Source organism: Myotis davidii, unplaced genomic scaffold, assembly GCF_000327345.1.
Source record: "Myotis davidii unplaced genomic scaffold, ASM32734v1 scaffold3597, whole genome shotgun sequence".
NCBI classification, from domain to species: Eukaryota; Metazoa; Chordata; class Mammalia; order Chiroptera; family Vespertilionidae; genus Myotis; species Myotis davidii.
The window spans coordinates 94,878-108,214 of NW_006288787.1; the positions used below are offsets into that span (position 1 = coordinate 94,878).

Sequence of the window (13,337 nt, forward strand, 5' to 3'; positions counted from 1 at the left end):
GCAGGGGGTGGTGCCCCAACTCCGCAATCAGCCCTGCTCTGATCCCGACCAGGGGCTGCACCTAGGGATTGGGCCTGCCCTCTGCCACCCGGGAGCAGGCCTAAGCCAGAAGGTTGTTATCTCCCGAGGGGTCCCAGACTGTGAGAGGGCACAGGCCGGGCTGAAGGACCCCCTGAGTGCAAAAATTTTTGTGCACCAGGCCTCTAGTCTATGTATATAAAAGCCTAAGTGACCAAAGGACCAAACAAGGTGCCCCCTGGTGGTCAGTGTGCTCCCACAGCAGGAGTGCCACTCAGCTGACTCCCCTGCCTAGGTGGCCCCCCAACCTGGCTGCAGCCACTCACTCCCTCAGTAGTCTGCAGGTCCAATCTCTAGAGAATGGGCCAGGCACTGATGGATTGGCACCACCAGCACAATCCTGACAGCGCCACCGACCTCTTGGAAGTCGGCCTCAGGCACCTTGGCCACTTCCCCTCCCTAGAGGCTCTGCAAGGAAGAAACAATATAAAAATGGCTCCCAACAACCTTCGTGAACATCAGGGGGATGGATCTGGATCCCCCACCTGCAAGGGCATCCCACCACCCGCCCAGAGGGCCGATCGCATCCCGGCCCCCCAACCTCTTTTAGACTGATGGCAGGTACAGTGGGGCCAGGATGAGTGGGAGCAGCATGCATGAGCAGCATGCAGCGTTGGACTGTGGGTTTTGGCCTGATCCCCACAGCCTACCCTGAGGTACCCCACCTGTGCATGAATTCATGAACCAGGCCTCTAGTAAGAAATAAAGCTACACAAGTTTTATAAGAAATTAGGATAAAACTTTATGACCTTGGATTAGGCAAAGATTTTGTAAATAAGACCTAAAATCATGAACCATAAAAGGAAAATAATTATAAATTGGATTTCAACAAAATTAAAATTTTATGCTTTACAAAGACACCTTTAAGTAAATAAAAGACTAAGATACAGACTGGAAGAAATATGTGCAAATCACATATCTGATAAGGACTTATAAACAGAATAAATAAAAAAAACTCCTGAAACTAAACAGTAAAAAAAAACACCTCAAAAATCTTCTTAAATATAGACAAAAGACATGAACAAACACTTCACCAAAGATTTTATACACATAGAAAATAAGTGCATAAAAAATGCTCAACATCATTTCCCATTAGGGAAATGTAAATAAAAACCATAATGAAATACCACTAAACATTTAACAGAATGGCTGCAATAAAAAAAATACTAGGAATACCACAGCCTGGCAATCATTTGGAACAATTGGAACTCTAATATAGGGTATCCCCCAAAATGTACATGTACAGTTTGAATAATTATAAAGGCAGTGTTTATTAATTATACATTTCATTTTTAAATTTGAGCTCTTAAACCGAGTATACATTTTTGGGGACACCCTTTATATTTGAATTCAGAATGCAAAATGGCATAGCAACTTTGGAAAATAGTTTGTCAATTTCTTATAAAGTTAAACAAACACCATGCAACCTAGGAATCCTACAGATATGAACAATCCAGTAAATAACTCAGATGTCCTGGAATAAACTGATGAATGGGTAGTATATCTCGACCAGGGGTTGGCAAACTGGCCCCTTGAGTGTGGCTCTTCCACAAAATACCACGTGCGGGCCCGCACGTACAGTGCAATTGAAACTTCGTGGCCCATGCCACGGGGCCAAAGAGCCGCATGTGGCTCATGAACTGCGGTTTGCTAATCACTGATCTAGGCAATGGAATATTGTTAAGCAACAAAAAGAACCAACTACTGATACATTCAACAGCATGGGTGAATATCAAAGGTATTATGTTCAGTGAAAAAAGCTAAATACAATTACTACTAGATGATTCATTTATATGACATTGTAGAAAAAGTTAAATTAGGGTACAGAAAGCAGACTAGTTCTTGCCAATGGCCAGGGATGGGAACAAAGATTGACTACAAAGAGAAAACTAGAGAACTTGATGAAGTGATATAAATGTTCTATACCTTAATTATGAGGATAGGTACACAACTATATACATCCGCTAAAAAAATGGTGAAACTTATTGTGTGTAATTATACTAAAAAAAAAAGCTGATAAAAATAAAATCTTAGAACTGAATAATAAAGGTTAAACAATCCAAATTTTTTCAAGACAAACTACTCAAAAAAAAAAAAAAAAGAAAAGATTGCAGCACTATTTACAATAGCCAAGATCTGGAAATAGCTCAAGTGTTCATTAGTAGATACATGGATAAAAAAGCTGTGGTACACAATGGAATACTACTGTGCTGTAAAAGGGAATCCAATTTTACACTTTGCAATAGAATGGATGGACCTGTAGAATATCATGCTAACTGAAATAAGCCAGTCAGAGAAAGTCAAGTACCATATGATTTCATTCATATGTGGAATTTAATGAACAAACTGACTGCCAAGCAAAATAGAGACAGACTCATAGATAGAGAGCAGGAAGACAGCTGGGGGTGGAGGGTGAGTTGCGGAGGTGGAGCAATTAAGCAAAATGGGTGGCGGGGAGAACTCATGGACTTGGACAACAGTGTGATGATTGCAGGGGTGGAAGGGGATGGGTGGAGGTGGTAGAGAGTATGGATGGAATAAAAGGTGATGCAGAAAATTAAATTTTTAAAAAATGTAATACATCATGATTAAGTAGGGTTTATCCCAGCAATGCAACTACAGTGGGGTCTTGACTTACGAGTGTCCCAACTAATGAGTTTTTCGAGATACAAGCTGTCTCTCGGCCGATTTTTTGCTTTGAGTTGCGAGCTAAAATTCGGGTTATGAGCCAGCTTCAGATACCCCACCGCTAATTGGTGCAGCGAACGTCACAGTGAATGCCACATCAGCCCAGCATCAGGTGTCTCACTCGTTCACTTTATGATTTGACATACGAGTAATTTGAGTTACGAGCTCCATCACAGAACAAATTAAACTCGTAAGTCAAGGCCCCACTGTACCATTTAATATGAAAATTACTCAATACAAATTCACATATTAACAGACTAAAGGGTAAGAATATATGACCATTTCAATGGATTGGTGGTTCTTTTTGACCTCCAGATATTTGACAATGTCTGGAGTCATTTTTGGCTGTCACAACTGGGGTAGTGGGAGTTGCTACTATCCACTGGGTAGGGTCCAGAAATGCTGTTAAACATCCTACAATGCATAAGGCAGGCTTCAGTTGAATATCAACATTCGATATTCTACTTAACCTCTCAACATTATGTTTATAATATCTATAAGCATTGCTATAAAGTTCATACATATACTCTGTTGAGTCTTGCTACATAATATCCCACAGTAAGCATCTGCTGTTTGTTATCCATCCCTTGGTGATAAATACCTAAATTGCTTCTAATTACACTCCACCACACATAACACTGCCATGCAATGAACAGCCTTGTAAATGCTCCCTCATGGATCTCTGTGAGAACTTTTCTGGGATACCTATTCAGAAATGGAAGCACTAGGTCATACATATGCTTAACTTTGATAAATACTTCCCATGTGCTTTCTGGAATGGCTGAAACAGTTTAAATACTGTGCAGAAAAGAGTTAAAAGAGTTAACATATCAGGCCTGAGGCTGCTTTCCTTAGAAAGACCTGTTTGAAATGTTGGCCTTCACTGGCATCTTGGAACTTGAATCTCAAGAGGCTTCTCACCATTCCCTAACAATAGTGGCTCACTGTGCCTAAACTGTTTATATAAACAATGTGGTTTATACTGAATGTCCTATTTCCTTCTGGGAGTCTAGAATTTGGGTACATGCTAGGCAAAGGGTGCCTATGTGACCAGAACCAAAATAAAATGCTTACGTACTGATTCCTTAATAAGTTTCCCTGGTAAAGAATGTTTCATATGTATTGTCACAACTTATTGCAAGGGGAATTAAGGGCATCTTATGTGAACTCCACTCAGAGAAGACTCTTGGAAACTTGAGTATGGTTTCATCCAGACATTACTCCTGGTGCCTTTTCCTTTTGCTGATATTGTTTTGTATCCTTTAGCAATAATAAATCATAACCATGAGTACTGCTATATGTTGAGTCTTGCAAGTCCCTCTAGCAAACCACTAAATTACATATCCATAAGCAAAGCAGTATTTTTAAGAAGACTTACTTTTAGCTACACACTTTTTTATGTGCCACTTGAAATTTGTATCATGTGAACATGTTATCTCTTTAAAAAATAAATACTTTATAAAATGTGAGAAGAGAGTTGTTAAAACAACTTGGTCAGCTATGAATGAGACCCAAGAGAACCACAATACATAATTGACTTCATAGAGGAAGGTAGATGGAGAGAGAGATAGAAACATCAATGATGAGAATCACTGATCAGCTGCCTCCTGCATGCCCCACACTGGGGATCAAGTCTTTAACCCAGGCATGTGCCCTTGGCCTGAATAAAACCTGAGACCTCCCAGTCCTCAGGCCGACACTCTATCCACTTAGCCATACCGGCTAGGGCCAGAGTGAACCTTCTTATATTCCAGATGAGGAAACCCAAAGAAGGTAATGGACTTATCCAAAGTTTCCCAGACAGTCATTACAGATACTGGTACAGGACTCAAATCCTCATTTTCCTGTACCCTAGTGCTCCTTTCTCTAAGCCATGTGGTCTCCTTTCCTACACATATAATTTCTCCTGCCCTAGTACTCTCCCCTAAATGCCTCAAGAGACCTATTTTCATGCTGATCATGGGCTCTCCTATTACTCAGATCCCTGGATTATCCATGTAGTGAATAATTTCAAAGCCCTTCCAAAAACACCAGGTCCCACAGAAACTGAACCCAACAGAAAAAAAAATAAGCTGAAGAAAAATCTTACTGGTAACCCTATGGAAGGAGAGAGAAAAGAGAGGGGAAATGTAAAGTAAGAGAGTCCTAGTCCAAATTACAGTATCTTCCTAAGTCCTCATGCACTGGCAAAGTTATCAACTTCAAAGTCAGAGAAGAATCCATCTGCTACCACAGGACAAACCAGCTGAGCAGGACCACGGAGCTCAGATACTCCTTCCAATGCTTCTTTTTTTTTTTTTTTTTTTTTTACTTTTTCTTTTTTTTTTACTGAGTTTGTTGGGGTGGCATTGGTTAATAAAATTATACCAGAAAAGGTATAGGTTTCAGGTATACAATTCTACAATACATTATCTGTATATTGTATTGTGTGTTTACCACCCCAAGTCAAGTGTCCTTTCGTCCCCATTTATCCTCCCTTAACCTCCTATACTCCCTCCACCCCCTTCCTTCTGGTAATAACCATACTGTTGTCTCTGTTCACGAGTCTTTCTTTTTAACATCTCTCAAAACTCTCCCCAAAGAGAAAGATACTTACGTGCTCCAGGAAGCAGGGTCCTATCTCACTAAGGTGGGGATCATCATTGTTGTACTGTTTCTCCAGGTCTCTCACAAAGCCCATCTGAAACCTGTAGATGTCTTCAATGTTCCCAAAGATGACCTTCAATTGCTCATCACTGAACATGTCCCTTCTCTTTCGGCACTGCTTCAGGTAGCCCTGCAGACAAAAAAAAAAAAAAAAAAACAAAAGAAAAAAAAAAAAAAGAGCCCAGTCTGAGGATATCCTTGGTTCCTTGAAAGCTTTACTACTTCCTAAGTAGTTGGAGCCTCAATTCAGTTCCATGAGGTAGACAGGGAACAATCCTATATAATAAAACTCAAATATGCAAATTGACTGAATGGCGGAATGACTGGTTGCTAATGATGCATACTGAACAGCTCCTACCTTGGGCAGACCACTTAGCCAGAAGGTGAGCTCACAGCTGACAAGCATAGTGGCAGTGGCAGGAGCCTCTCCTGTCTCCACTGCAGGCGGGCCATAAGGAGTGAGGGGTCTCAGACTGCGAGAGCCACATACTGTGAGAGGGATGTCTGACTGCCTGCTTAAGCCCGATCCCCTAAGGGGTCCTGGACTGGGAGAGGGTGCAGGCTGGGCTGAGGGAACCCTCGCCCCAGAGTGCATGAATTTTGTGCACCAGGCCTCTAGTCACTTATATTTTTCATATGAGGAAATTAAGGTTTAGAGAAGGAAGTCACTCCACCAGTGAGGAATTAGAAAAGTTGGATCTCAAGCAAAGTCTTCAGAGTGCAAAGACTCGAGTATAGAGCTTTGCCTGCAATTCTCTATGACAAAGACCCCCAAAGTCTTAGGACGGTTTTTTAGAAGCTGGTTAAGCATAAACATTTTCACTAATTTTAGTAGTTATTGGTTTAGCTTGATCTATTCATATCTATAAAGTTCTATCTTATAGGACCAATTAAAAAGATCTTTATAACATCTACAACAATTTGGCAACAGGAAGTTTCCAGCAGGAAACTTCCCAAAAGGGAACAGGAATTGACAAAACCAAACCATTACTTAAAGCAACATCTTAGCCATCTAAGGTAGCTGGTCCAGAAAAACAGTTTAGATGAGCTCAGACAACAAGCCCACCAGTGTCCAGGCATGGTGTTTTTAACAGAGTAAGTGTTCAGGACACATTTGTGAATAAACAGATTATTCAATACAGCTAGCCATTGATGAAAGGGAAAAACAATGAAAGAGATTTTTGGTCTAATAAGAAAGTACTGAGATAACACCAGATAGGCACACTGTAAGTCATAGGGAGGAAAAATAAAAAAGCCAGTTTTCCATTTTGAACTTAAATATTTTTAAACTAATGGCCACGGTCCACATTAGAAATCATCAGCACATGAAAATGTTCTTGATGAGAATGAACTATGGTCACTTGCTTTCATATAAAAGCTAAAATGTGAGCCCAGCTGGCATGGCTCAGTGGTTAAACATCGGCCTATGAACCAGGAGGTCATGGTTCCATTCCCAGTCAGGGCACATGCACAGGTTGTGGGCTTGATCCCCAGTGTGGGGAATGCAGGAGGCAGCAGATAAATGATTCTCTCTTACCATTGATGTTTCTATCTTTCTCTCCCTCTCCCTTCCTCTCTGAAATCAAGAAAAATCTATTTAAAAAAATAAAAGCTAAATGTGATTTTTATAACACCTTTTGTAAATGTTGAGCCCCTAATGAAGAGCATTGTAGTGACTGACCACTTTCAGGCCTGTCTCTACCTCCACTTTGTCTCCCCTAACACAGCTTCCAATTAAGCCACCTAGCTCTTCCTTGGCTTCAATGGCCTTTACTAACCTTTACCAAAATCTCACTTCCCTTATCTCTTCTAACAATCCAAATCAGCCATTAATTATTACGTGTTTTTCAACAGTTATACAAATTAATACTTTGTGCCTGTGTTGACATTTATTTTACTAATGGCAGCTGCCCTTATTAATTGAAATGCCCAAGATGTTCTGTATTCATTTGTATCCAATTCCTGATCAGAAAGAACATGCCACCTATTCCAGAAATACTCTTTTAGCTTCACTATTTTGCTGAAACAGCTCCCAAAATTCTGCCTCCATAGAGACTTTTCCTTGACTAACTGGAAGATCGGTAAATAACTCCCAGTGTTTGCTTGCCTCTTTCTTCCTTCTCTTCCTCCCTCTCCCTTTCCCTTTCTCACCCAATCATATTTGGAAGTATCTTAGCTACAGTGAAGCAGGGAAAGTAGTGTGCGTATCATCTGGTAGGAACTTTTCTATCTTGACATCAGGCAACTGGGCAGAGTCTGCCTCACCCCTGCTCCCATTCTCCCTAAGGTAGGCATGTGAACACAGCTGAAAAATACTGGTAACAATTTCACATCAGCATGTCATGGCAGGTAAGTACAGATATCAGTGAGTGACCATATTGGAGCAATATAAGAAGCCATTAGGGACAGCTCATTCATCCTTAGAAGACAGTTCAGGAAGTACTTAATAGTTCATTTCACTGCTCCCATTTAAAAGGTCTCAGGGAGCCCTAATTGGTTTGGCTCAGTGGATAAAACGTTGACCTACGAACTGAAAGGTCCCAGGTTCAATTCGGGTCAAGGGCACACGCCCACACTGTGGGCTCAATCCCCAGTGGGGGACTTGCAGGAGGCAGCCGATCCATGATTCTCTCTCATCATGAATGTTTCTATCTCTCTCTCTTTTTTCCTCTCTGAAATAAATAAAAATATTAAATAAATAAATAAATAAATAAATAAATGGTCTCAGGGAAAGAACAATTATCAAATCCCCAAGTGCAACAAGGATACTAGATCTCAGCATCAGTATGGAATATAACAGAAATGAAAAAGAAGAAAAAGTGGACTCTGGAAAAGAAAGAACAAATAGAGATGTCAGTAAAGCTTTCTAATTCCTCAAATATGCTAGTCATTGTTATTGTCAAGGTGACATTTTCTTTCTATTACATCATAGGTGTTGTAGCATGTAAAGATTAAGTATGCATTAGAAGAACTGTAACTGTCCATAGTATGGTGGGACCCTAGAGTGCATAGTAAACTGTTTTTCTTTAAAGCTAATGCTAATTATAAATACACTAGAGACCCGGTGCATGAAATTCATTCACGGGTAGGGTCCCTAGGCCTGGCATGCGATCAGGGCTAATCAGGCTCACCGCCTCCTGGTCTCTCCACCTCCTCCTTCCCTTGCTCCCTCAGCACCCTGCTGCAGCTACTGGTCACCCGCCATGTTCCACATCGCCCCCTGGTGGTCAGTGCACATCATAGCGAGTGATCAAACTCATAGTCTCCCAAACTCCCGAGGGGATGATATGCATATTAACCTTTTATTATATAAGATTCTTGTTTATTTAACTTGATGGAATATTATGTAGCCATTAAAAATGATTAGGAAGATTATGTAGAAACATGGAGAAGTGCTTATGATATAACGTTAAAAAGCAGGACACAAAATGGTATGTCACTATGATTATTACTGTAAATACATGTACATATTTGAAGGAATTATACAAAAGTGCAAATAGTTTTCTTATAGTTTTGTGGATTCTAGTTGATTTTTGTTCCCACTTTCAAACTTCCTCTAATTCCATTTAAAAAATTATTTCTATGATAAAAAAGGAGAAAATCTTTGCCAGAGGATATAAAGAAAATACAATGTCAGAAATGCTGTTCTGAGTAAAATATTATCAAAGAAAAGGGATAAATCCAATGTCCTCTCAAAATCTTAGCCCTAGGGTTTAAGACACATGACTTGCCAACGAGAGTACAACTAATAGAAACTTCCTTTATCAAAGAAATAAGAGATGGAACATAAGAATATGGGAGTAGTTAGAGAACCCCAGAACTGTTAACCTTAGCCCTTACAACACATAGCTGCTTAGGCTTCTCAAGGGAGAAAGGCTAGGAGATATGACTAGTACTCTGGAGTCTAGCTTTTATTTTTCATCTCCTTCCCAAATTTTCCACAGCAATGATGAAAAGAAGCTTGACTTAGTGGATCAATGAATATGTGTGTCTTCTCATTCACCCATTTTTGAGGGTATATATGTTTAAGATAAGCTATCTGTGGAATGTGACTGCCAAAAAAAAATGAATGCAATTATAAGTTAGGGGACAAATTCTATATTTAAATAAACAAGTTATAGTTACTGAGGTTCAAGAGAAAATAAAATCTCTGTTTAAAATATGGAAATAAAGGAGAAACAGACTGAGAGGATAGAATGAGAGAAGTAATGGAAAGGTAGTTCCACCACTGTAGGAGAGCAGCATTCAATTCTGAACCCTCTTTTCAGAGGAACTTGGAGAAAAGAGGGTAGTAAGCAGGGTAGAGAGGGACCTGAAAATCAACACCATGAAGAATGGTGTAGGATCCAGGACTGTTTATCTTGGAGAAGAAAAGACTTAGGTGGCATTGGAAGGCCTGAAACAAGGCATAGGTAGCAGAAGGGATCTGTGGCGCTTACTATCAAGCTGCTTTGAATAGCCTCTAACTCCATCCGAATGGGAAGAGAGAATAGGCAGTATGGTGTGAACTGATTAAACAGAGTCAGTTTCTGAGATCCTCACCTCTGTCTCCTAGGAATAGAGTGGGCATGGTGAGAAGGCAGGCCACACAGCAGCTTAGAGTACTGTGGGAGTTATCAAATCAATCACAATTGCAATGATTTAACTATGGCATTTCCATGGTGATAGTCAAAGAAATAGGAAATATAGTTAATAATATGGTGATAACTATGTATGGTACCAGATAGGGTAGTGGAAATCTCAAGGGAATACTATATAAAGTATATGATTGTCTAACCACTAAGTTGTATACCCGAATCCAATACATAATACATAAATAAAAAACAAATAAAAAGTCAAAGGACTGTCGGGCTTTGGAGGGAGGGGAGGGGAGGGTGGGGGTAAAGGGGAAAGAGCATTCTAAAACCCACAAGGATTTATTTAGAAGTCTAGATCTAGTGCACTGAGCTAGGATTACTGCCTTGATATGGAATACAAACTACAACCATGATCTCTAGGGAAGATCCCCAAAACCTCAGGGAAATAAGGATGAATAAAAAGGCTCTGGATCACCTAGGTTTGGAAAACACCTTAGGCAAAGGCCCTTATAAGTCTGGAGCTCAAGGTCTCCGTCTTTATAGAGCAAATTTCTATATACCATGCATATAAAAAAATATTTCCAGGGCCCTATTTAGCTATGATTTTCTGCAGATTTCATATATTATTTTGCTTGGAAGGCTGAGGCCCGACAGAAGACCTGATAAACATCTTGAAAATAGATTTAAGAAAGTTTGGGAATGATGACTACATTTGCCTTCTTCACAGCTATATCCCAGAGTTTATTACAGTACCTGGCATGTAGTTGCTGCTTAATAAATATATGTTGAATAACTACAAAGTGACTAGCTCTTCTCATGGTACTGATAACAAAAGGTAAACTAGAAGCAGAATGTATAAGCTGGCAGCTGTCTTTTCTTCTTTCTCTTTTTAGGCCAGGAAACACTTTCTTCAAATTAAATAAAACCATTAACATAAACCTAGGGAATGTGAGGAAGGAAGATACTTGTCATATGGAAAACTAACAACAGATTAACATCTGAAATATATAACAAAATCCTATAAATAAGCAAAAAAAATGTTAAACTATACGAAAGTAAATAGAGGATAAAAACAGGGCCAGGAGTGTCCAGGTGGTACAAAGAGGTCAGCCAGATGCCCCTGGGTTGGTCACTTCAGACTGACAAGCTGCCAAATCGTTTACTTTAGGATGCTATAAAAATACCATTTTATACAATGCGTTATCGTTTTCTATGTGTAAATATAGATGTAAAGACAACTGGAAAAAATCAAGATAGGCAATTCCCAGAAAGAAAAACCCACATGGTAAATAAGTTTGAAAACCTCAGGCTTAAACATATCAAATGGAAATGACTTGAAGCTACAGCAACTCAATTAGGTCTAAGGAAGAGTTTCTTGATGGTGAGGAATCGGAGATAGTAATATAAATGACTGAGGAAAGCTAGTCCAGCCTCTCTGGAGGAATTTGAGCACAGAATTTATTTCACAGGTATGGGATGACTGATATTATCTTCTTCAAGAGAGGCAGACAAGGCAACTTTATAAGTCATCTTTAACTTTGCTTGGCCTTTACCTCAATTTCCCTGATTATGAGTTTTAACTTTACAAGAAGTAGTACCACCAATCATTGGTCAAGGTGACCTAGAACTAAGCCAAGGTTTTTTATCCCACTGTCTGGATTTAGAAAGAAGAATGTTGCCTTTTGCAGAAAACCTATTTAAAAATATCTTTTCTCTTACTGGCCTCACTGAATGACTCTGACTTTCTTTCTTACTTACTCATTTGTAAAATAAGGGCAATATAACTTAGATATTTGTAAAGCACGCTCTGATCCCAGGAGTGAGTGTGTGTGTGTGTGTGTGTGTGTGTTGTTTTGTGTTTTTTTTTGTGTGTGTGTGTGTGTGTTTATTCTCTGATAGTGACTTTTTACTATATTGAATGCAGTGTCCCTCATTTCTCCTTCAACAGCACCAAAGTGGAAAGTGTTTAGAGATATCCTTTAAACTATAGAAAGAGTAGACATGAACATATTCATGCCTAAGTAAGACATGTCTCCATGGGTACTAAGGAGGAAATGGCAAGAAATGCAGAAGTAGGAAAAAAGATGGTGGCTGGCAGGATGGAGGTGAGGGATAGGAAGTGAGTGAGTGAGGGGATGAATGGAGAGTGTGTGGATGTGTGTGGTGTGTGTGTGAGTGAGGGAGGGACAGTTAAATCCAACAGGAGCAGCAGAGGCTGGCAGACCAGGCTCTCTGGGACAGGGAGAGTCTACCATCACTGCGGGAACTCCCCGGACTGTGGGACTTGGGCACGGAGCCCATGCCATCTTGAAGGGGAGAGCGGCCTCTTCTAGGAACTCATCAGCACCACCACCCAGACAGGCCTGGGACACTGCCCTCGACCTGGCAGCCACTTGCGCAGACTCACAGACGCTGGGACCCCCACCACCAAAGGAGCACCACACTGCCTGCAGTAGTAAGTGCAGCCTCCCCTTCCCCAGCGGCAGACCTCCAACATCGAGTTCGCCAGTCTCCAGCACGCAGGTCTCCAAGGCACACCACTCCATAGACTTCTCTGAGGAGTCACTAGGAGCCTCAGATGGGTGTGATTTTGTACAGACACAGGCGCACTGCCACCCAGTAGAAATTCTGAATTCCCTCTGCCTGAATAACTGCCCCCACACACCCAGCTGTGCAACTTAAGCGCCAGGGCCCCTCAGAGTGCCTCAGAGCTCAGATCTGGCGAACTGCACTGCCACAGTTGCTCACTCCCCCTGAGCCCATCTATCCACGGGGCACATTGGGGAAGCAGCGGTGAGCCTCTGCGGGGTCCGATCTTGGACAAATAGGGATGCACTCCCCTGGGCAGTAGAAATTCTGAATTCACCCCTCCTGGATACCTGCCCAAAGCATGCCAGGGCCCTTCAGAGTGCTTTAGTGCGCCTGCGCTAGCAAACTCACTATGGGTGCTCCTGTGTGCCTCCACAGGGAACGCGAGCCTATCAACCACAGGTGCATCAGCAAAATCTGAGTTTCCCCACCCCACAGCTGCAGAACTCTGGACACTACAGTTGCATGCTTTTCCAGCATGCAGGTCTTCCAAGACCACCACTCCACAGGCAGCCCTGGGGCCCCGCTGTGAGCCCTGCTGGTCTTGCACTTAAACAAACAGGGGTGCACTGCTAGGCTATAGAAATTCTGAATTCCCTCTTCTGGGATACCTGCCCACAGACACTGCAATCTAGTGGCTTCAGTGCCAGGGTCCTTCAGAGTGTGTCAGTACACCCTGCTGGCAAACACACCACAGGTGCCTCTGTGAGCTGCCGTTGGAATCGCGTGTATCCAACCACGGAGGCAGCAACAAAAGCT

General features: G+C 41.4%; 1 protein-coding gene across 1 annotated transcript in view; it reads right to left on the bottom strand.

Moving 5' to 3' along the window:
* The window catches only part of ARHGEF9 (Cdc42 guanine nucleotide exchange factor 9), an 84,076-nt gene extending 78,529 nt beyond the window's left edge, over positions 1–5,547 (bottom strand). The window contains exon 1 of the mRNA XM_006760891.2: positions 5,363–5,547. Within this exon, the coding sequence (XP_006760954.2) occupies positions 5,363–5,509 (147 nt within the window). The 5' untranslated portion in view covers positions 5,510–5,547. The remainder of the gene's footprint in view (positions 1–5,362) is intronic.
* Between the last annotated feature and the right edge of the window lie 7,790 nt (positions 5,548–13,337).